The sequence below is a fragment of the Eleutherodactylus coqui genome, chromosome 1, assembly GCF_035609145.1.
Source record: "Eleutherodactylus coqui strain aEleCoq1 chromosome 1, aEleCoq1.hap1, whole genome shotgun sequence".
Lineage (NCBI taxonomy): Eukaryota > Metazoa > Chordata > Amphibia > Anura > Eleutherodactylidae > Eleutherodactylus > Eleutherodactylus coqui.
In genome coordinates this window covers 522,484,092-522,507,385 of record NC_089837.1, presented here as the reverse complement: position 1 = coordinate 522,507,385, position 23,294 = coordinate 522,484,092, and the positions used below count along the sequence as shown (strand labels likewise).

The 23,294-nt window shown below is 47.0% G+C and overlaps 1 protein-coding gene across 2 annotated transcripts in view; it reads left to right on the top strand.

Moving 5' to 3' along the window:
* Positions 1-19,085: 19,085 nt before the first annotated feature.
* The window catches only part of EMSY (EMSY transcriptional repressor, BRCA2 interacting), a 51,693-nt gene continuing 47,484 nt past the window's right edge, over positions 19,086-23,294 (top strand). For both annotated transcript variants that reach the window (XM_066588283.1, XM_066588282.1), the window contains exon 1: positions 19,086-19,367. In XM_066588283.1, the coding sequence (XP_066444380.1) occupies positions 19,298-19,367 (70 nt within the window). In that variant the 5' untranslated portion in view covers positions 19,086-19,297. The remainder of the gene's footprint in view (positions 19,368-23,294) is intronic.

Here is a 23,294-nt window from a genome sequence, read left to right as displayed (position 1 = left end):
TGCCGTGGCGAAATAAGACACCCCCTGAAAATAAGACGTAGCGCATATTTGGGAGCAAAAATCAATATAAGACGCGTCTTATTTTCGGGGAAACAGGGTATAACACTGCCCCCTATGTACAAGAATATAACTACTATAATACTGCTCCTATGTACAAGAATATAACTACTATAATGCTGCCCCCTGTGTACAAGAACATAACTACTATAATACTGCCCCCTATGTACAAGAATATAACTGCTATAATACTGCCCCCTATGTACAAGAATATAACTACTATAATACTGCCCCCTATGTACAAGAATATAACTACTATAATACTGCCTCCTATGTACAAGAATATAACTATTATAATACTGTCCCCTATGTACAAGAATATAACTACTATAATACTGTCCCCTATGTACAAGAATATAACTACTATAATACTGCCCCCTATGTACAAGAATATAATTACTATAATACTGCCCCCTATATACAAGAATGTAACTACTATAATACTGCCCCCTATGTACAAGAATATAAATACTATAATACTGTCCCCTATGTACAAGAATATAACTACTATAATACTGCCCCCTATGTACAAGAATATAACTACTATAATACTGTCCCCTATGTACAAGAATATAACTACTATAATACTGCCCCCTATGTACAAGAATATAACTACTATAATACTGCCTCCTATGTACAAGAATATAACTACTATAATACTGCCCGCTATGTACAAGAATATAACTACTATAATACTGCCCCCTATATACAAGAATATAACTACTATAATACTGTCCCCAGTGTACAAGAATATAACTACTATAATACTGCCCCCTATGTACAAGAATATAATTACTATAATACTGCCCGCTATGTACAAGAATATAACTACTATAATACTGCCCCCTATGTACAAGAATATAACCACTATAATACTGCCTCCTCTATACAAGAATATAAATACTATAATACTGTCCCCTATGTACAAGAATATAACTACTATAATACTGCCCCCTATGTACAAGAATATAACTACTATAATACTGTCCCCTATGTACAAGAATATAACTACTATAATACTGTCCCCTATGTACAAGAATATAACTACTATAATACTGCCCCCTATGGACAAGAATATAACTACTATAATACTGCCTCCTATGTACAAGAATATTACTACTATAATACTGCCCCCTATGTACAAGAATATAATTACTATAATACTGCCTCCTATGTACAAGAATATAACTACTATAATGCTGCCTCCTATGTACAAGAATATAACTACTATAATACTGCCCCCTATGTACAAGAATATAACTACTATAATACTGCCCCCTATGTACAAGAATATAATTACTATAATACTGCCTCCTATGTACAAGAATATAACTACTATAATGCTGCCTCCTATGTACAAGAATATAACTACTATAATACTGCCCCCTATGTACAAGAATATAACTACTATAATACTGCCTCCTATGTACAAGAATATAACTACTATAATACTGCCCGCTATGTACAAGAATATAACTACTATAATACTGCCCCCTATATACAAGAATATAACTACTATAATACTGTCCCCAGTGTACAAGAATATAACTACTATAATACTGCCCCCTATGTACAAGAATATAATTACTATAATACTGCCCGCTATGTACAAGAATATAACTACTATAATACTGCCCCCTATGTACAAGAATATAACCACTATAATACTGCCTCCTCTATACAAGAATATAACTACTATAATACTGCCCCTATGTACAAGAATATAACTACTATAATACTGCCCCCTATGTACAAGAATATAACTACTATAATACTGCCTCCTATGTACAAGAATATAACTACTATAATACTGCCCCCATGTACAAGAATATAACTACTATAATACTGCCCCCTATGTACAAGAATATAACTACTATAATACTGCCCCCTATGTACAAGAATATAACTACTATGATACTGCCCCCTATGTACAAGAATATAACTACTATAATACTGCCCCCTATGTACAAGAATATAACTACTATAATACTGCTCCCTGTGTACAAGAATATAACTACTATAATACTGCCTCCTATGTACAAGAATATAACTACTATAATGCTGCCCCCTATGTACAAGAATATAACTACTATAATGCTGCCCCCTATGTACAAGAATATAACTACTATAATGCTGCTCATATGTACAAGAATATAACTACTATAATACTGCCCCCTATGTACAAGAATATAACTACTATAATACTGCCCCCTATGTACAAGAATATAACTACTATAATACTGCCCCCTATGTACAAGAATATAACTACTATAATACTGCCCCCTATGTACAAGAATATAACTACTATAATACTGCCTCCTATGTACAAGAATATAACTACTATAATACTGCTCCTATGTACAAGAATATAGCTACTATAATACTGCTTCCTATGTACAAGAATATAACTACTATAATACTGCCTCCTATGTACAAGAATATAACTACTATAATACTGCCTCCTATGTACAAGAATATAACTACTATAATACTGCCCCCTATGTACAAGAATATAACTACTATAATACTGCCTCCTATGTACAAGAATATAACTACTATAATAGTGCCCCCTATGTACAAGAATATAACTACTATAATACTGCTCCCTATGTACAAGAATATAACTACTATAATACTGCCCCCTATGTACAAGAATATAACTACTATAATACTGCTCCTATGTACAAGAATATAACTACTATAATACTGCCCCCTATGTACAAGAATATAACTACTATAATACTGTCCCTAATGTACAAGAATATAACTACTATAATACTGCCCCCTATGTACAAGAATATAACTACTATAATACTGCCCCCTATGTACAAGAATATAACTACTATAATACTGTCCCTAATGTACAAGAATATAACTACTATAATACTGCCCCCTATGTACAAGAATATAACTACTATAATACTGCCCCCTATATACAAGAATGTAACTACTATAATACTGCCCCCTATGTACAAGAATATAAATACTATAATACTGTCCCCTATGTACAAGAATATAACTACTATAATACTGTCCCCTATGTACAAGAATATAACTACTATAATACTGTCCCCTATGTACAAGAATATAACTACTATAATACTGCCCCCTATGTACAAGAATATAACTACTATAATACTGCCTCCTATGTACAAGAATATAAATACTATAATACTGTCCCCTATGTACAAGAATATAACTACTATAATACTGCCCCCTATGTACAAGAATATAACTACTATAATACTGTCCCCTATGTACAAGAATATAACTACTATAATACTGCCCCCTATGTACAAGAATATAACTACTATAATACTGCCCGCTATGTACAAGAATATAACTACTATAATACTGCCCCCTATATACAAGAATATAACTACTATAATACTGTCCCCAGTGTACAAGAATATAACTACTATAATACTGCCCCCTATGTACAAGAATATAATTACTATAATACTGCCCGCTATGTACAAGAATATAACTACTATAATACTGCCCCCTATGTACAAGAATATAACCACTATAATACTGCCTCCTCTATACAAGAATATAAATACTATAATACTGTCCCCTATGTACAAGAATATAACTACTATAATACTGCCCCCTATGTACAAGAATATAACTACTATAATACTGTCCCCTATGTACAAGAATATAACTACTATAATACTGTCCCCTTTGTACAAGAATATAACTATTATAATACTGCCCCCTATGGACAAGAATATAACTACTATAATACTGCCTCCTATGTACAAGAATATTACTACTATAATACTGCCCCCTATGTACAAGAATATAATTACTATAATACTGCCTCCTATGTACAAGAATATAACTACTATAATGCTGCCTCCTATGTACAAGAATATAACTACTATAATACTGCCCCCTATGTACAAGAATATAACTACTATAATACTGCCCCCTATGTACAAGAATATAATTACTATAATACTGCCTCCTATGTACAAGAATATAACTACTATAATGCTGCCTCCTATGTACAAGAATATAACTACTATAATACTGCCCCCTATGTACAAGAATATAACTACTATAATACTGCCTCCTATGTACAAGAATATAACTACTATAATACTGCCCGCTATGTACAAGAATATAACTACTATAATACTGCCCCCTATGTACAAGAATATAATTACTATAATACTGCCCGCTATGTACAAGAATATAACTACTATAATACTGCCCCCTATGTACAAGAATATAACTACTATAATACTGCCCCCTATGTACAAGAATATAACCACTATAATACTGCCTCCTCTATACAAGAATATAACTACTATAATACTGCCCCTATGTACAAGAATATAACTACTATAATACTGCCCCCTATGTACAAGAATATAACTACTATAATACTGCCTCCTATGTACAAGAATATAACTACTATAATACTGCCCCCATGTACAAGAATATAACTACTATAATACTGCCCCCTATGTACAAGAATATAACTACTATAATACTGCCCCCTATGTACAAGAATATAACTACTATGATACTGCCCCCTATGTACAAGAATATAACTACTATAATACTGCCCCCTATGTACAAGAATATAACTACTATAATACTGCTCCCTGTGTACAAGAATATAACTACTATAATACTGCCTCCTATGTACAAGAATATAACTACTATAATGCTGCCCCCTATGCACAAGAATATAACTACTATAATGCTGCCCCCTATGTACAAGAATATAACTACTATAATACTGCCCTCTATGTACAAGAATATAACTACTATAATACTGCCCCCTATGTACAAGAATATAACTACTATAATACTGCTCCTATGTACAAGAATATAACTACTATAATACTGCCCCCTATGTACAAGAATATAACTACTATAATACTGCCCCAATGTACAAGAATATAACTACTATAATACTGCCCCTATGTACAAGAATATAACTACTATAATACTGCCACCTCTATATAAAAGTAGCAGTCCGATATTAGATGTCCTTGCACACATAAGAGCAGTGTATGCCCCCTATATATTTATGTAGTGGTGCAGCTGGATGGTATTTATAGACTGTGAGTGCCACGTTTTATCTTACATACAGGGTACAGTATACAGCAGGCCGCTGGTGTGAGGCCGGTGTAGAGTGTGAGTTGCGTCTATCGCCGCTCGCTGTGGTTTATAATTTCCATCCAGATGGCGCTGGAATAACATTGCGCAGTGTAATGATCTTTCCAGGGTCTCACCTTTTCACCACACTGATCCCACTTTTTCTCAATCTACAAAATCGTAAATCACATGATGCTGAGAACGGCTCGCTATGTGCCAGTGGCTTAGGGCTGCAGCCGTGAGAGCTTCACTATAATAAACACTCACACAATCCATCTGGGATGCGGCCAAACATCTCTTCCATGGTAAATGGCGCAGTGTGCAGGCCGCTCTCCTCTACGAACACTGGAGCTCCTTTACTAATACTGTGGAAGAAGAAGTACAATGAAGTGAATGATAAAGCTGTTGCATTTTGAGACTGTCTAGTCTAAGTTTAGACTACCTATTAGTTGGCTTAGTTTGCGCCAATATTTTGGCGCACTTTTTGGTTAAATTTAGGCCACTCCCTTATTTGGGACATTCTGGAAAAACAGTTTGAAGGTGTCTGCAAACTTATGATAAAAGTGGTGCAAGAATCTTAAGCAAAAAAAAGCATTGCCTTGAAATAAGAATCCCAGTTGACAATGACAATACCCGGCTGCGTGTCTCAGCCCATGTGAATGTAGCCTAAGGCCGGCTTCACACGGGCGCTAAAATTGCGCAAAATATGTGCATCTTGAGACGCACAAATATGAACCCCATTCTTTTGAATGGGGTTTTATATACATGAGCGATGCTCAGCTGCATGGCACCGCGCTGTGTGCCATGCGGGAATCGAATCGCAGCATGTTTTATCTGGCTGCATGCCCTCGCATCGCAGCACTCATTGTTTTCAATGCCCGCCGGCCATAGCGAGAGCAATGGGAGAAACTCCGCGATCTTCCTCCATGACATCCTCTTTTGGAAATGAAGCTGGACCGAGCTGAAAGGGAATATTAGTGGGAGAGCCAGCGAAGACATACTGGTAGTAGGTTCCCCTCCTTGTAAAATGGGCATATAGCAACATTGTCTAAGGGTGTGTTCACACGTAGTGGTTTGCGGCAGATTTTCTGCACCAATCCCCACACATTTGTACGGACGTGGTCACGGATTTTGCTGTGAATTTTACCCGTTCGATTGAATTTAAATTGAACAGGTTGAATCTGCTGCGGATCGCCCCAAAATCTGCAACAAAATCCACATGTTACGGAGAATCCCACCCACAAAATGCAGAGAATAGAACTTATTGATTTCGGTTCATCCCCACTTTTTTCTTTTGCACCCGCGGTTTTCGCTGTCGCAAAGAAATAGGACCTGCTCTGTTTGGTGCATATTGATCTATTTAGTGCCTATTTGCGCAGCAAAGACCCCTATAGAGGTCTATGGGAGGTTCACAAACACACACATCTACAAGTGCAGGTATACGCGAAACGCTGCGCATACCCGAGATCACCAGCGCCTCGTTAAGGCTCATTTAGACACAACGAGAATCGCTCAAAAATCGTTCAAAGCCGTCTTTTGAGCGATTCTCGTTCTGTCTAGATGCAGGGACTTAGTGTAGTTTTTGTGCACGAGTTGCTGATCACTGAATTCTAACTTGCTAGAATTGAGCAATCAGCTGTTATCAGCCAGCTGCACTGATAAGATTCACTCTGCCTGTGTCCTGCTGTGAATTCACAGCAGGGACACTGGCAGTCAGAGTGGAGAAGAATACAGCTGTTTGTTTATGCAAAATAGCTGTATTGTTCTATTAGTGGCTGCAGTGGTGTCCCACTCTGCCTGCATATTCTATAGTAGCTAGTTAGCTACTATAAAGTATGCAAAAATGATCGCTCAAAACTGTGACTCAAACTATCGTTTGAGTGAGCTTTGAGTGTTTATCTTTAAGTGTAAATGTGATTTTAGTCTGATTAGTCATTTAAATATCAGGTTGGGGTGATTCAATGCATCACATGGTCGCGTAAAGGTGCATTTACACTGAAAGATGATCACTCAAAATTCGCTCAAACGACCGTTTGAGTGACAGTTTTGAGCGATCATCTTTGCCTAACTGTTAAGTAGCTAAAGTTAAAGTTAAATGCAGGCAGAGAGAGACACCACTGATAATTCCGAGAACAGCAGCTGTTTTGTGTATACAAACAGCTGCTTTGTTCTCAGAGCTTTCAGCTGGTGTCTCACTGAGAACTACCAGCGGGATACCAGCTGAAAGAATACTATCAGCGCCGCCAACTGAGAAAATCAGTGTGCCGCGCTGATAACAGTCATCGGTGATTTCTAGCTGGCTAGAAATCAGCGATGAACAGTGCACGAACAGCGCACGATGGCCGCGCGTTTAGACACAACGATTATCGCTCAGAAGATGGCTTTTGAGCGATAATCGTTGCATCTAAATGGGCCATTATTTGTCTGACTCTTTAATGTGCAGAAATGCCTGCGCAAATACGGTTGTCTGAATAAGCCCTTAAAGCCACAAGACCCCCAATGGTGCAAGTAAACCAATAGTGTTTTATGGAGATCTGACTTTGAAGTCCCGCACTTTATCTGTTGACATTGTTTGACGGCTGATGTATCACCTATCTATTGGATAGATGATAACAATGGTCGGTGTAGGCCTCACTGCTGAGACCCCCACTGATCCTGAGAGAGGGGTGGGGGGTCCCACATCCTCCTCTTCTCATCACCGCAGTGACGTGCAGACTGAATGCATGACCGCTGCTCCATTCATTTCAATGGCGCTGATGGAAATAGCCAACTGCAATCGTTCAGCTATCTCCGGCAGTGCTGTTGAAAATGGATGCAGTTGCTCCGTGCATGTGCGACCGTGGCTCTATTAAATCTCCTCGGTGCAGGAGGTGCAGTGAGCCTGCAGTGCGGAGAAGATGGGAGTCAGAATGGTGGAGGTCTCAGCGGTATGACCTCAGCCAATCAGATAGGTTACAAAAGTTAATTGTGGCAGAACCCCTTTAAGATGCCCATACACCTTCCATACCATAGTTGCTGGCCGAACAACTATTTGACTATTTTTCCTGGCTTCCCCATACACATCAACACTTGGGTCGGCTGAGGTTGTGTTTTCACGTGGGGACAGGGTTGGAAACCTTAACCAAGCACCTTTGGTGGCGTCTTATCTCCAGGGGGGAGCAAAAGCATCAGCATTGATATTCAACATTCCCGAAGCTTCTTCCCTGGCATCATCTGTTGGGAAAGATGGGAGGTCTCAAAACACGTATGATAGTCAGCCGGTTCTCCAAAAATCAGCAGGTTCTGACAACTTTAGTTTAATATGTATGGGGGCCTTTACTGCTGCCATCATGATGCCACTTAAGACGTAACTCAAGTTTTTCTTGTTGACAGCAATTCTCCGAGACCACGACTACCAACATTTGGTGGCCACTTCTGTGCCGAATACTATCACTTGTGTCCATGCATCCCCCACACTTTTATAAAAGACCCCTCCAATCCCCGAGCCGGCATATGGAAAACCACACTGCGGCGCGTTGTTGGCTGAACACCCGTGAATGTCAGAAACAGCTGGATGTCTCGGTACCTGCAGACAAGCGGAAAAGTGTTACTCTGGATTTACGACATTCCATTTTGGTGACATTCTCCGAATGTTACAATTTTTATTGCCCAGGAAGCAGATTCTTATTGGATCTCACCTTGAGAGATGGTAAATGATTAGCAGACAGATTTCCGTCTGGGAGATCCAGATTTTTCTTTTTTTTTTTCGGTTTTATTGAGAAAACATGATACGGGAGGAAAAAAAAAAGATTGAAAATGTTGTATTTTGACAGCGAATGCCAAATGTTTCAGGCACTTCTTTACAGTTTATGAAGGGTCTGCAGATGATCTCTTCACCCAGGAGGGGGGTCAGCGCTGTTTTGGTAAATCCTGGGAAGTTTCTATTACAATATCCTGAGATGAGGGTGATATCACGGTACAGCTGTCAGTACAGCAGGGGATTCTGGGTAACATCGTTTACATGACCCGTCCTTCAGGAGTTCTGGATCTGCAACATCTGAACTTAGAGTTCGCATACAATGTTAGCAGTCGTCAATGCCTGGTGAGTGGGAATCACACATATTGGGCGAACCGAAACCCCCTTTCCACCAGAGAAGATGCCCATCTCATTCAGGTAGAGAACTTCAGTTTTTAAGAACTTTTGATATATCAAAAAAAGTCTGGCAGTGATGTTCCTCCTTGTGGAAAGCACCGTTAGGGTGTAGGGAGACATACAGGCCATGCAATGCTCCTTGGGAAAAAGCTATGCAAATGAGAGATGGAATAATTCTTCAGTGCCACCTATTGGAAGGCAGCTACTCTAAGAGTCAATATCCAACCTTTTAAAAGGCCTTAAAACATGATTAGAAATGTAAGCCAAACCAGAACACCCATGTGCAAGCTCCTGTTTTGGGTTCCTGTCCCTCATCCATGCACAATAGGGTTCTGGTGGGCCAAGTGAAAGGGCATCAATGTGAGTACAGGGTAAGGAGTATTATAGCTACCTTCTGATGCATGGCATTGCGGAGGCATCATTCCATCACTTATTTGCATAGCTACACTGACATGCCAAAAGTCATGGGACAGGAACTAATATTGTGTAGGACCCCTCTAGCATGGTGAAGTGCAGCAACTTGACATGGCATCAATTCTACAATTGGATGGAAGAAGTCTGGAGGGATATTGAGCCGTCTTCGTACCCACCCACGGCTCCACAGTAGGTTCAGGATCTCTCCACCACATCCTATAAAACACTTAACTGAGCTTATGTTGGGTGAACATGCAGACCACACCATTCATAGGAACTCTCCGGAATGTTCCTCAAACCAACTGTGGACAACTTGGGCCTGGTGGCATGGTGCATTATACTGCTGGAATATTCCAACATTGTGGGGGTATATGAAGAGCTGCAAACGGTCAATGACGTGTTTAGGCGGACCAATAGACCAAACTGCTGCCATGAGAAAACACCCCCCACCAGTATGGAATCACCACCAGCCTGCACAGAGCCTTGTTGACAACTGGGGTCCATGGCTTCATGGGGTCTGCGCCACACATAAAACCCTACCCCCTGCCCCAAACAATTGGTACCGTGACGCATCGGACCCCTCCACATGCTTGCCTCTAGGGTGAAGTTATCAACCTCACAGGCCCAGATTAGGTAGTGTGTCTGGTGTTTACAGAGGAGCTCTGGTGGTCTTCTACTTCCATATCCCATGGACGCTCAAGGCCGGCTGCACACAACCGTGTCGGATTCCGGATGCGGGATCCCACAGTGAAATCCGACCCTGTGTCCGTGGCTGGTGACCCCACATACCTGTCAGTTGTCTTCTTTCTTCTGTACCGCGGATGGTCCGGATGGCCCTCCGTCGGACGCGGGCAGTATAGAATTTACCGCGCCGTCGCCTAGCGATGACTTCAATGGAAGCCACCTGTTCAGACACGATTTTTCCTCGGCAAGTGGAAACTCAAAGTTGATTTATGCTCGTGTGCAAGAAAAAGCGCTTTTCCATAGCATGCTACGGAAGGTATTTGCTGTGGAACCCGGAGGCGGACGCCCACTCTGGATTCCACAAAGCAAATACGGTTGTGTGCAGCCAGCCTAAGGCCCCCTGTCCACGGGTGTCGCAGTATCCCGTGGCGGATCTCCGCCGTGGGAGCCGCCGCCCGGGAGCAGGAGCCGGCAGATGGGTCTCCGCCGGTCAGCCTATCTGTTGGAATTTGCCGGCCGTGAGCGGAGAATAGCAATGATTCTCCACTCGTGAAGAGGGGGGGAGCGCTTTCCATAGCAATGCTATGGAGAGCTTTCACTGCATTCTCCGCAGCCGGATTATCGCCGCGGGGAACGCAATGAAAACCCGCCCGCGGACAGGCAGCCTAAGAAATCTGCACTGACCTGCGGGATCTGCATGTGGCGCCTCCTGTAGTCAATGTGATTTCTGCCAGAATCACTTGTGCGTTTGCATAGACAATTCTAGCTGAATGCCTCCGGTTGCGATAATTAACCATCCATGGGTGGTAATGCTTTCTATCACATATCCCGCTACACATGTGATACTATGGATGAAGGACTGTTAAATGTCCGCACAACTTCTGAAATGGAACATCCCATCCCTCTGGCACCCACTATCATGCCACGTTTGAACTCTGATAATTCATGTCGCCTTCCCATGAGCATGCTGGACGGTGTTTAACCTTATTCACAAAATAGCGCCTCACAACTTATACAGGTGTGGGCATTCTCAAGAATCACATGAGGCAATGCCTCTTTAATAATAATTTACATACTGCTATCCCATGACTTTTGGCACATGCCAAAATGGTTCAAGAACCAACCCACAAATTGAAACTTTTCAAAAAGAAACTGGGAGGGGAAAGAAGTAGAGAGTTTTCCACAAGCATAAGATGGGTACGGCTTTTCACCTAGATCGTTACCACAAATTTCTGCCTGATTGTGAATCTAATAACCTGAACTAACACTATAATGATTGCCCAGTTCAGGATAGCCTGTGTAAGAACGTTGGTTGAACACTAGAGGGCAGAAGCTGACCATCTATAGCAGTCGTCTTTCCTGGGTAATACTAGTGTCTCCCAATACTCGGATTACCCCAGGATTTACAGGAGAACTGAACTGTGTAACAATCAGACAGTTACAAGAACCAATATATGTATATATATCTCAACACAAATAGGCAGCACAAATGTAAGACTTGGAACTCATCAATAGATGACAGGAATGAGGTATAATGCTTCATCCATAGTACAGATCTGCTCATCTTATGGGCCCCTAATGCTCCAGGGCCCGGGTGCAACTGCACCATCTGCACCTACAATAGCCACCATGTATCTAAACCTAACTCTAGCTTCCTTCCCTAATCTGAGGGTTGTGAGTTTAATCCCCACGTGGTTCAGGTAGCCGGCTCGAAGTTGGTCCAGCCTTCCATCCTTCCGAGGTCGGTAAAATGAGCACCCAGTTTACTGGGGGGGTAATAAATAAATTATTTGAAAGCGCTGCGAAATAAGTTGGCGCTATACAAATAACATGGAAGTTGCGGCGCTGCTCCCGGGATACATGGAAGGTGCGGCGCTGCTCCCGGGATACATGGAAGGTGCGGCGCTGCTCCCGGGATACAGGGAAGGTGCGGCGCTGCTCCCGGGATACATGGAAGGTGCAGCGCTGCTCCCGGGATACAGGGAAGGTGCGGCGCTGCTCCCGGGATACAGGGAAGGTGCGGCGCTGCTCCCGGGATACAGGGAAGGTGCGGCGCAGCTCCCGGGATACATGGAAGGTGCGGCGCTGCTCTCGGGATACAGGGAAGGTGCGGCGCTGCTCCCGGGATACAGGAAAGGTGCGGCGCTGCTCCCGGGATACAGGGAAGGTGCGGCGCTGCTCCCGGGATACAGGGAATGTGCGGCGCTGCTCCCGGGATACATGGAAGGTGTGGCGCTGCTCCCAGGATACAGGGAAGGTGCAGTGCTGCTCCCGGGATACAGGGAAGGTGCAGTGCTGCTCCCAGGATACAGGGAAGGTGCAGCGCTGCTCCCGGGATACATGGAAGGTGCGGTGCTGCTCCCGGGATGCATAAAAGGTGCGGCGCTGCTCGGGGGATACATGGAAGGTGTGGCGCTGCTCCCGGGATACATGGAAGTTGCGGCGCTGCTCCCGGGATACATGGAAGTTGCGGCGCTGCTCCCGGGATACATGGAAGTTGCGGCGCTGCTCCCGGGATACATGGAAGGTGCAGCGCTGCTCCCGGGATACATGGAAGGTGCAGCGCTGCTCCTGGGATACATGGAAGGTGCAGCGCTGCTCCTGGGATACATGGAAGGTGCAGCGCTGCTCCTGGGATACATGGAAGGTGCAGCGCAGCTCCCGGGATACATGGAAGGTGTGGCGCTGCTCGGGGGATACATAAAATGTGCGGCGCTGCTCGGGGGATACATGGAAGGTGCAGTGCTGCTCCCGGGATACATGGAAGGTGCAGCGCTGCTCCCGGGATACATGGAAGTTGCGGCGCTGCTCCCGGGATACATGGAAGATGCGGCGCTGCTCCCGGGATACATGGAAGATGCGGCGCTGCTCCCGGATACATGGAAGTGGGTGCTGAAGCAGCACAGCCCTTTTATTCACCTGCTTGGCATGGGTGCCAGGGCCACCAGCAGTCTGATGTTGTAAGCTCTGTGCTTCTATATTATATAGGTAGCAGTACAGTAGGACAGCATATACTTCTATAGGCGTTGTGTTATGGCGCGACAGACTCACAGGTTGTATGTAGCCACAATTGGCACCTGTGCATGACCCGTCATAACAATACAATATCCTTGAGTCACAGAAACAAGTAAAGCGTGCCGCCCTCCCGGGTGATGAGGTCACATCCACTCATGTAATAACACAATGCTGCAGTGATGTGTGAGCTGTCTGACCTTCCCTGGAGGGGTTAACGAGCCACATGTCATCTGCACCTGCCGGCGATTATCTTACCGTACAGGATGTCAAAGAGAGATGACAAAATGAAGCGCTGTCAGCGGCGCGCTCCGCGGCCAACAATGTGCACAGCGCTTCCTGCAGCGCAACACCTGCAGGACAACCCAGATGATATCAGCTGATGTACAGAAACACAACATGTGTGCAATATCCAGTATATAACATGTATGGCGGGCGGCTGAGGGGACCCTCCTGTACTACTGCAAGCAGGAAGACATAGACGGACGGACATATATATATATATATATATATATATATATATATATATATATATATATATATATATATATACACTCATTGTCAGTAAGCTTCCTCCCCTAGAAGTTGTCAGATGGATAAAACTTTCTCTGTGTGATTGTAACGTTGATATAAGTGATTATGTGGTGTCCCAAAGGGCCACTCAGGACACGAGGCCCGCACTGAGGAGCTGGAAGGGTAGAATTGTCACTTGTCATGGTGGCTCCTTCCAGACTCCTCCCTGGGGGGGGGCGCACGTAGCCTTGGCCCAAGAACAAGGATGGCCTATAAACGTGCGGTGAACTGTAGATATGTCACGGGTGACCCCACCGTTCCTTACTCACCGGAATGACCCTCGGCGGAGAAATGAAGGAAGTCCACACACACAGTAACCTTTTAGTACCTCAGTCCCTGGGAACGGTTATGGCTGGCAAAACTTTACTGGTAGCTTTGACAGTATACAGCGGAAAACACATGGATGCAGGAAGGACAGGAGACTTGAGGTCAAGGAGGAAACTCAGGATGATATCGGTCCTGCAGTGCAAGTTATCGGTCAGGTACGGCTCCTGGAAGGGGAACACTCCGGAGGAGGATGGGGGTAGGGTCACTCCACAGACACTCACTTGATAAGAACTTGAATCTCTGCACGGCGGACTCTATCTCACTCGCTCTCAGAAATGGTTCCTGGAACTGAGGACCCCAGGATACTGCTATTTTTCCTCCATGACTCTTCACCACATGAGAGTTGAAAGTACCCCCATGTGGCCGGCACTCCACCCCACTCTCTATCGTTGAAGATGATGAAGACTCTCTGACTCCGACCACACCTCGCTCTCAAACACTCATATTTATAGTGTCTTGCATACCACGTACCCTGTTGTACCGCCTCTAGCTTGGATACAAGATGTGATACAGGTGGGCATGGAGACTCTAGTACCCTGTTGTACCGCCTTTAGCTTGGATACAAGATGTGATATGGGCAGGCATGGAGGCTCTAGTACCCTGTTGTACCGCCTCTAGCTTGGATACAAGATGTTATACGGGCATACATGGAGGCTCTAGTACCCTGTTGTACCGCCTCTAGCTTGGATACAAGATGTGATACAGGCAGGCATGGAGGCTCTAGTACCCTGTTGTACCACCTCTAGCTTGGATGCAAGATGTAATATGGGCGGTAATAGAGGCTCTAGTATCCTATTGTACTGCCTCTAGCTTGGATACAATGTGTGATACGGTCATACATGGAGGCTCTAGTACCCTGTTGTACCGCCTGTAGCTTGGATACAAGATGTTATACAGTCATACATGGAGCCTCTAGTACCCTGTTGTACGGCCTCTAGTTTGCATACAAGATGTGATACAGGCGGGAATGGAGGCTCTAGTATCCTATTGTACTGCCTCTAGCTTGGATACAATGTGTGATACAGTCATACACAGAGGCTCTAGTACCCTGTTGTACCTCCTCTAGCTTGGATACAAGATGTTATAGGGTCACACATGGAGGCTCTAGTACCCTGCTGTACCGCCTCTAGTTTGCATACAAGATGTGATACGGGCGGGCACGGAGGCTCTAGTACCCTGTTGTACCACCTCTAGCTTGGATACAAGATGTAATAGGGGCGGGAATGGAGGCTTTAGTACCCTGTTGTACTGCCTCTAGCTTGGATACAAGGTGTTATACGGGCATACATGGAGGCTCTAGTACCCTGTTGTACCGCCTGTAGCTTGGATACAAGATGTTGTAGGGTCATACATGGAGGCTCTAGTACCCTGTTGTACCGCCTGTAGCTTGGATGCAAGATGTGATACGGGCGAGCATGGAGACTCTAGTACCCTGTTGTACCGCCTCTAGCTTGGATACAAGATGTGATACGGGTGGACATGGAGGCTCTAGTACCCTGTTGTACCACCTCTAGCTTGGATACAAGATGTGATACGGGCGGACATGGAGGCTCTAGTACCCTGTTGTACCTCCTCTAGTTTGCATACAAGATGTGATATGGGCGGCATGGAGGCTCTAGTACCCTGTTGTACCACCTCTAGCTTGGATACAAGATGTGATACGGGCGGACATGGAGGCTCTAGTACCCTGTTGTACCTCCTCTAGTTTGCATACAAGATGTGATATGGGCGGCATGGAGGCTCTAGTACCCTGTTGTACCCTAACAACAGAACAGTTGGAGCTGCTGGTGCTTTAGGGATGATCAGAAGCTGTCTTAAAATGGTGGTCTGTAGGGGGTGTCCAGAGCCCAGTTGCCTTGTGTGCCCTCACGCATCCACTGGACCCAACACCTCCTAACAGTCTGGTCAGATGCTCCTCTCTGCTGGTGGTCTGTAGGGGGCGTCCTGAGCCCGGTCACCTTGTGTGCCCTCACACATCCACTGGTCCCCTAACAGTCTGGTCAGATACTCCTCTCTGCTTGTGGTCTGTAGGAGGCGTCCTGAGCCCGGTCACCTTGTGTGCCCTCACACATCCACTGGTCCCCTAACAGTCTGGTCAGATACTCCTCTCTGCTTGTGGTCTGTAGGAGGCGTCCTGAGCCCGGTCACCTTGTGTGCCCTCACACATCCACTGGTCCCCTAACAGTCTGGTCAGATGCTCCTCTCTACTGGTGGTCTGTTGGGGGCGTCCTGAGCCCGGTCGCCTTGTGTGCCCTCACACATCCACCGGTCCCAACACCTCCTAATAGTCTGGTCAGACGCTCCTCTCTACTGGTGGTCTGTAGGGGGCGTCCTGAGCCTGGTCACCTTGTGTGCCCCCATCCACTGGTTCCAACACCTTCTAACAGTCTGGTCAGACGCTCCTCTGTACTGGTGGTCTGTGGGGGGCATCCTGAGCCCGGTCACCTTGTGTGCCCTCACACATCCACTGGTCCCAACACCTCCTAACAGTCTGGTCAGACGCTCCTCTCTACTGGTGGTCTGTAGGGGGCATCCTGAGCCTGGTCACCTTGTGTGCCCTCACACATCCACCGGTCCCAACACCTCGTTTCTTTAAGTATTTTAACATAGACTTCTCTAGAGAGAAAAAAGTGCCTGACAAAAAATGCCCCCGGAAACACTTGTGACGCCGGCACACACGAGCGGATGGTCACAGTGTAGTATGCGCATGGCTTTGGCCTGCGTACTACGCTGTAGCAACCTGTCATAGGCTACTGTGTTGTTGCTCACACGAATTGTGCAAAATACGAGCGCAAGATCTCAGCATGTTTTATCTTGGCGCGAATTCCACGCGCATACTGGCCACGACAGTGTATGGCAATTAGCGGCACACAGCAAGTACGCAGTGGGCCAGCCTGGGTGGCTGTGCTGCAGCCGGAGCCATGTCAGAGGCGCGTGCGGCTCATTGCTTTATTTCCCACCATTTGGCTTGGATTCACACGTGCGCAAATATGACGCAGCAGAAAATCAAAATGTATTTTGTGTGTATTTGTGCCGCTAATGCGCAGGTCATCTGTGTATGTCGCTCGCATTTACGCAAGTTCATTGATTACAATGGGCTCCTGCACTGCGCAAATGTGCACAGGATATGACATGTCGCGTATCTTTTCACACAATCGCACATTGGATGAAAATATGTGCTCATGTGAACAAACCCATTGAAATCAATAGATTATTCACTGCGTATCAGGCGGGCAAACTTTGCGCATGTGATACGCAGCGCAAATACGGCCGTGTGAGTGCGCCCTTAAACATGCCGCCTCTTCATTTTTTTAGTCCTGGAAAACCCACTCAAATGGTTTCCAACGCGGTAAGTTTGATATAGAACGTAATTTTAGGTTTCCGGGGCAACAATAGCGCAAGGGACGGGGGAGAACCGCGACATACCCAACGACCGTCAGCACTCGGGTGTAGAAAATATTTTGAAATCCAGAAATTGCGCCCTGCTTGCGAGGTGCCCCACGCTGCTGCCTGTGCTGCGTATCGCTTGTCACGGCTTCGCCAGCGCTGCTGTTTGAGATGGAACAGACATTCTGGGGCTCATTTATCAAAACTGTTGCCCATAGCAACCGATCAGCGCAGCTTTCACTTTACCACAGCGCAGCAAGAAATGAGAGCTGCGCTCTGATGGGTTGCTAGGCAACAAGGGTTGTTGTGATTAACGAGGGGTTTTACTTTTTCCTTAGGCCGCCGTATTTACGTATATTAAAGAAAACCGCAAGGCCCTTTTTTTAAGTGTAAATACACAGACAGGGCTTATTTAGACTACCGTATTTGCGCAGGTATTTCCGCACGTTAAGTCGTACATATAACGTGACCCTGCGATGCATTGGATTTCAGTTGCTTCATTCAGACATGTTTTTTTTTTCTTGTCAGCGCAAAATATAAGAAAAAATAGGCCCCGTTCGATATTCTCGGCCGTATATTTTATACGCCGTGTGAAGAGATGGGTCTTGCCCTATCTTTCGCCGTGTTATGCAGCGAGCTCCCATAGACTTCTATGGCAGCTAGAAAAAGGGAGGGGGAGGTAGATGCCTGGCGTACAAAGCTGCGAAAAGAAGACTGTTTGCCCTAATTAGGCATTTTAATGCCATTCTGAGGGTTTCTGCCGATCGCTGCCATCGCTTCACCGTGTTTTTTTATATTCGCGCTGTAGCGCTCGGTGTGAATGGCTTTAAATACACCAATTACGATCGGGAGTCAAGCTTGTTAGAAATTCAATACACGGTGCGAACGAGCGAACACATATATACGCAGACGATCGTGTGAAGGAGCCCTGAATAAGTAGGTTTCCTGCATATTTACGTGAGCCTGTTGATTGCGCAATGCGTAATTAGGGCGAAAATAGGTTGTACTGATGAATTTTTCACGCGACCGAAAGTTACGTGAAATATACGCAGCTGTGAATGGACCCATTAAAAAGAAGGGGTTCAATTCATTGCGTATTTAGTTGTAATTTATGTTTACTCTTATTTTCAAGAATTGTCAGACATCTCTAATTTACGTCTATACGTCTTGTCCTTTCAGTCCTCCTAAGTTGCAATAACATCACTAACCACTAGGGGTCGCCATAGTAGTTTTGTGAATTGTCACTTTTCAGCTTCCGTCCATGGCTTATCGCACGCAATCTCCTCCTTTGTTTTTGATACGCTCGCCTCATCCCCCAAACTATCCAATCAGCTATCAGAACTACAACTCCCGGCTTTCCCTGCGCATGCGCAATGCTACCGGCGCGCCATCTTGACAGCGGGAGCTGTTATCAAATCCACCGGATCTGTGCTGGCTGAACTCTCATCGAATTGCAGGAGGAAAATTTCCAGTGACAGGACTAGCTGGGGCCCTTCCGTACGTCGCAGGGGCCCCCTCAGCGTGAGAGGGCCTGCAGGGAGTGATGCCTTCCAGTGTTCTCACCGTCAGGGCTGTGTGACTGCAGCGGACAGGATGCCAGTGGTGTGGCCGACCCTCCTGGACTTCAGCCGAGATGAATGTAAAAGGATTCTGCGGAAACTCGGTACGTTTTCTTTACGTTGCTCTGTTTTTCCACTTTATTCCTACTGCGCATGTGCGGCTTGCTTTTGTGTGTGAATAGGCGGGCACGCCCCCTTCTGACGTCAGTATTCATGTAAACATTTCACGGGCAGTACGAGCGTTTCACCTCAAGAGGGCGCTGGTCTGCAGTGCAGAGTTATACAGCAACTGATTGTATCAATCGTGTTAGTGTGCAGTCTGGTGCTCTCTGATATCAGCCGTCTATCGCTGATGTATTATTGTCTATGCTGTGCAGTCTAGTGCTCTCTGGTATCAGCCATGTATCGCTGTTCTATTACAGGCCAAGCAGTCTCATGTTCTCTGGTATCAGCCGTGTATCGGTAATGTATTGTGGTCTATGCTGTGTCGTCTAGTACTCTCTGGTATCAGCCATGTATCAGTGATGTATTTTTAAGGCTGCGCCATGCAGTCTAGTGCTCTTTGGTATCAGCCTATATCGGTGATGTATTACAGGCTGTGCTGTGCAGTCTTGTGTTTTCTGCTATCAGCCATGTATCGTTGATGTATTACGGGCTGCGCTATGCAGTTTAGTGCTCTCTGGTATCAGCCGTTTTTCGCTGATGTATTATGGTCTGTGTAGTCTATTGCTCTCTGGTATCAGCCGTGTGCCGCTGATGTATTATGGTCTGTGCAGTCTATTGCTCTCTGGTATCAGCCGTGTGCGGCTGATGTATTATGGTCTGTGCAGTCTAGTGCTCTCTGGTATCAGCCGCGTACCGCTGATGTATTATGGTCTGTGCAGTCTAGTGCTCTCTGGTATCAGCCGCGTACCGCTGATGTATTAGGGTCTGTGCAGTCTGGTGCTCTCTGGTATCAGCCGCGTACCGCTGATGTGTTAGGGTCTGTGCAGTCTGGTGCTCTCCGGTATCAGCCGCGTGCCGCTGATGTGTTACGGTCTGTGCAGTCTGGTGCTCTCCGGTATCAGCCGCGTGCCGCTGATGTGTTACGGTCTGTGCAGTCTGGTGCTCTCCGGTATCAGCCGCGTGCCGCTGATGTGTTACGGTCTGTGCAGTCTGGTGCTCTCCGGTATCAGCCGCGTGCCGCTGATGTGTTACGGTCTGTGCAGTCTGGTGCTCTCCGGTATCAGCCGCGTGCCGCTGATGTGTTGCGGTCTGTGCAGTCTGGTGCTCTCCGGTATCAGCCGCGTGCCGCTGATGTGTTGCGGTCTGTGCAGTCTGGTGCTCTCCGGTATCAGCCGCGTGCCGCTGATGTGTTACGGTCTGTGCAGTCTGGTGCTCTCCGGTATCAGCCGCGTGCCGCTGATGTGTTACGGTCTGTGCAGTCTGGTGCTCTCCGGTATCAGCCGCGTGCCGCTGATGTGTTACGGTCTGTGCAGTCTGGTGCTCTCCGGTATCAGCCGCGTGCCGCTGATGTGTTACGGTCTGTGCAGTCTGGTGCTCTCCGGTATCAGCCGCGTGCCGCTGATGTGTTACGGTCTGTGCAGTCTGGTGCTCTCCGGTATCAGCCGCGTGCCGCTGATGTGTTGCGGTCTGTGCAGTCTGGTGCTCTCCGGTATCAGCCGCGTGCCGCTGATGTGTTGCGGTCTGTGCAGTCTGGTGCTCTCCGGTATCAGCCGCGTGCCGCTGATGTGTTGCGGTCTGTGCAGTCTGGTGCTCTCCGGTATCAGCCGCGTGCCGCTGATGTGTTACGGTCTGTGCAGTCTGGTGCTCTCCGGTATCAGCCGCGTGCCGCTGATGTGTTACGGTCTGTGCAGTCTGGTGCTCTCCGGTATCAGCCGCGTGCCGCTGATGTGTTACGGTCTGTGCAGTCTGGTGCTCTCCGGTATCAGCCGCGTGCCGCTGATGTGTTACGGTCTGTGCAGTCTGGTGCTCTCCGGTATCAGCCGCGTGCCGCTGATGTGTTACGGTCTGTGCAGTCTGGTGCTCTCCGGTATCAGCCGCGTGCCGCTGATGTGTTACGGTCTGTGCAGTCTGGTGCTCTCCGGTATCAGCCGCGTGCCGCTGATGTGTTACGGTCTGTGCAGTCTGGTGCTCTCCGGTATCAGCCGCGTGCCGCTGATGTGTTACGGTCTGTGCAGTCTGGTGCTCTCCGGTATCAGCCGCGTGCCGCTGATGTGTTACGGTCTGTGCAGTCTGGTGCTCTCCGGTATCAGCCGCGTGCCGCTGATGTGTTACGGTCTGTGCAGTCTGGTGCTCTCCGGTATCAGCCGCGTGCCGCTGATGTGTTGCGGTCTGTGCAGTCTGGTGCTCTCCGGTATCAGCCGCGTGCCGCTGATGTGTTACGGTCTGTGCAGTCTGGTGCTCTCCGGTATCAGCCGCGTGCCGCTGATGTGTTACGGTCTGTGCAGTCTGGTGCTCTCCGGTATCAGCCGCGTGCCGCTGATGTGTTACGGTCTGTGCAGTCTGGTGCTCTCCGGTATCAGCCGCGTGCCGCTGATGTGTTACGGTCTGTGCAGTCTGGTGCTCTCCGGTATCAGCCGCGTGCCGCTGATGTGTTACGGTCTGTGCAGTCTGGTGCTCTCCGGTATCAGCCGCGTGCCGCTGATGTGTTACGGTCTGTGCAGTCTGGTGCTCTCCGGTATCAGCCGCGTGCCGCTGATGTGTTGCGGTCTGTGCAGTCTGGTGCTCTCCGGTATCAGCCGCGTGCCGCTGATGTGTTGCGGTCTGTGCAGTCTGGTGCTCTCCGGTATCAGCCGCGTGCCGCTGATGTGTTACGGTCTGTGCAGTCTGGTGCTCTCCGGTATCAGCCGCGTGCCGCTGATGTGTTACGGTCTGTGCAGTCTGGTGCTCTCCGGTATCAGCCGCGTGCCGCTGATGTGTTACGGTCTGTGCAGTCTGGTGCTCTCTGGTATCAGCCGCGTGCCGCTGATGTGTTACGGTCTGTGCAGTCTGGTGCTCTCTGGTATCAGCCGCGTGCCGCTGATGTGTTACGGTCTGTGCAGTCTGGTGCTCTCTGGTATCAGCCGCGTGCCGCTGATGTGTTACGGTCTGGTGCTCTCTGGTATCAGCCGCGTGCCGCTGATGTGTTACGGTCTGTGCAGTCTGGTGCTCTCTGGTATCAGCCGCGTGCCGCTGATGTGTTACGGTCTGTGCAGTCTGGTGCTCTCTGGTATCAGCTGCGTGCCGCTGATGTGTTACGGTCTGTGCAGTCTGGTGCTCTCTGGTATCAGCCGCGTGCCGCTGATGTGTTACGGTCTGTGCAGTCTGGTGCTCTCTGGTATCAGCCGCGTGCCGCTGATGTGTTACGGTCTGTGCAGTCTGGTGCTCTCTGGTATCAGCCGCGTGCCGCTGATGTGTTACGGTCTGTGCAGTCTGGTGCTCTCCGGTATCAGCCGCATGCCGCTGATGTGTTACGGTCTGTGCAGTCTGGTGCTCTCCGGTATCAGCCGCGTGCCGCTGATGTGTTACGGTCTGTGCAGTCTGCTGCTCTCTGGTATCAGCCGCGTGCCGCTGATGTGTTACGGTCTGTGCTGTGCAGTCTGGTGCTCTCCGGTATCAGCCGCGTGCCGCTGATGTGTTACGGTCTGTGCAGTCTGCTGCTCTCTGGTATCAGCCGCGTGCCGCTGATGTGTTACGGTCTGTGCTGTGCAGTCTGGTGCTCTCCGGTATCAGCCATATAATACAAGTCCTTCAACCTGACGCTGTATAACCTGGAAACCTAAGCGGGTAGTCCCGAACTCGGCAGTCATCAGTGGCTACTGAAGGTCATACAGAAGTCTGACATGTTCTTCATCAGGGGGCGCCAGAAACCAGACTAATGTTCTGTGTGTCCGTAAGGCCATCTTATAGTTTGGAGTATTTGATAAGACCTATAAAGGGTTTTGTGCTACTGACTGACTGTAGTGCCTGGTGGCAGGGGGCGCTAGTGAGTGGTGGCAGGAGGGGGTGGGCGCTGCAGAGTCTGGTGGGGATCTGCAGCCGTTGTAAAA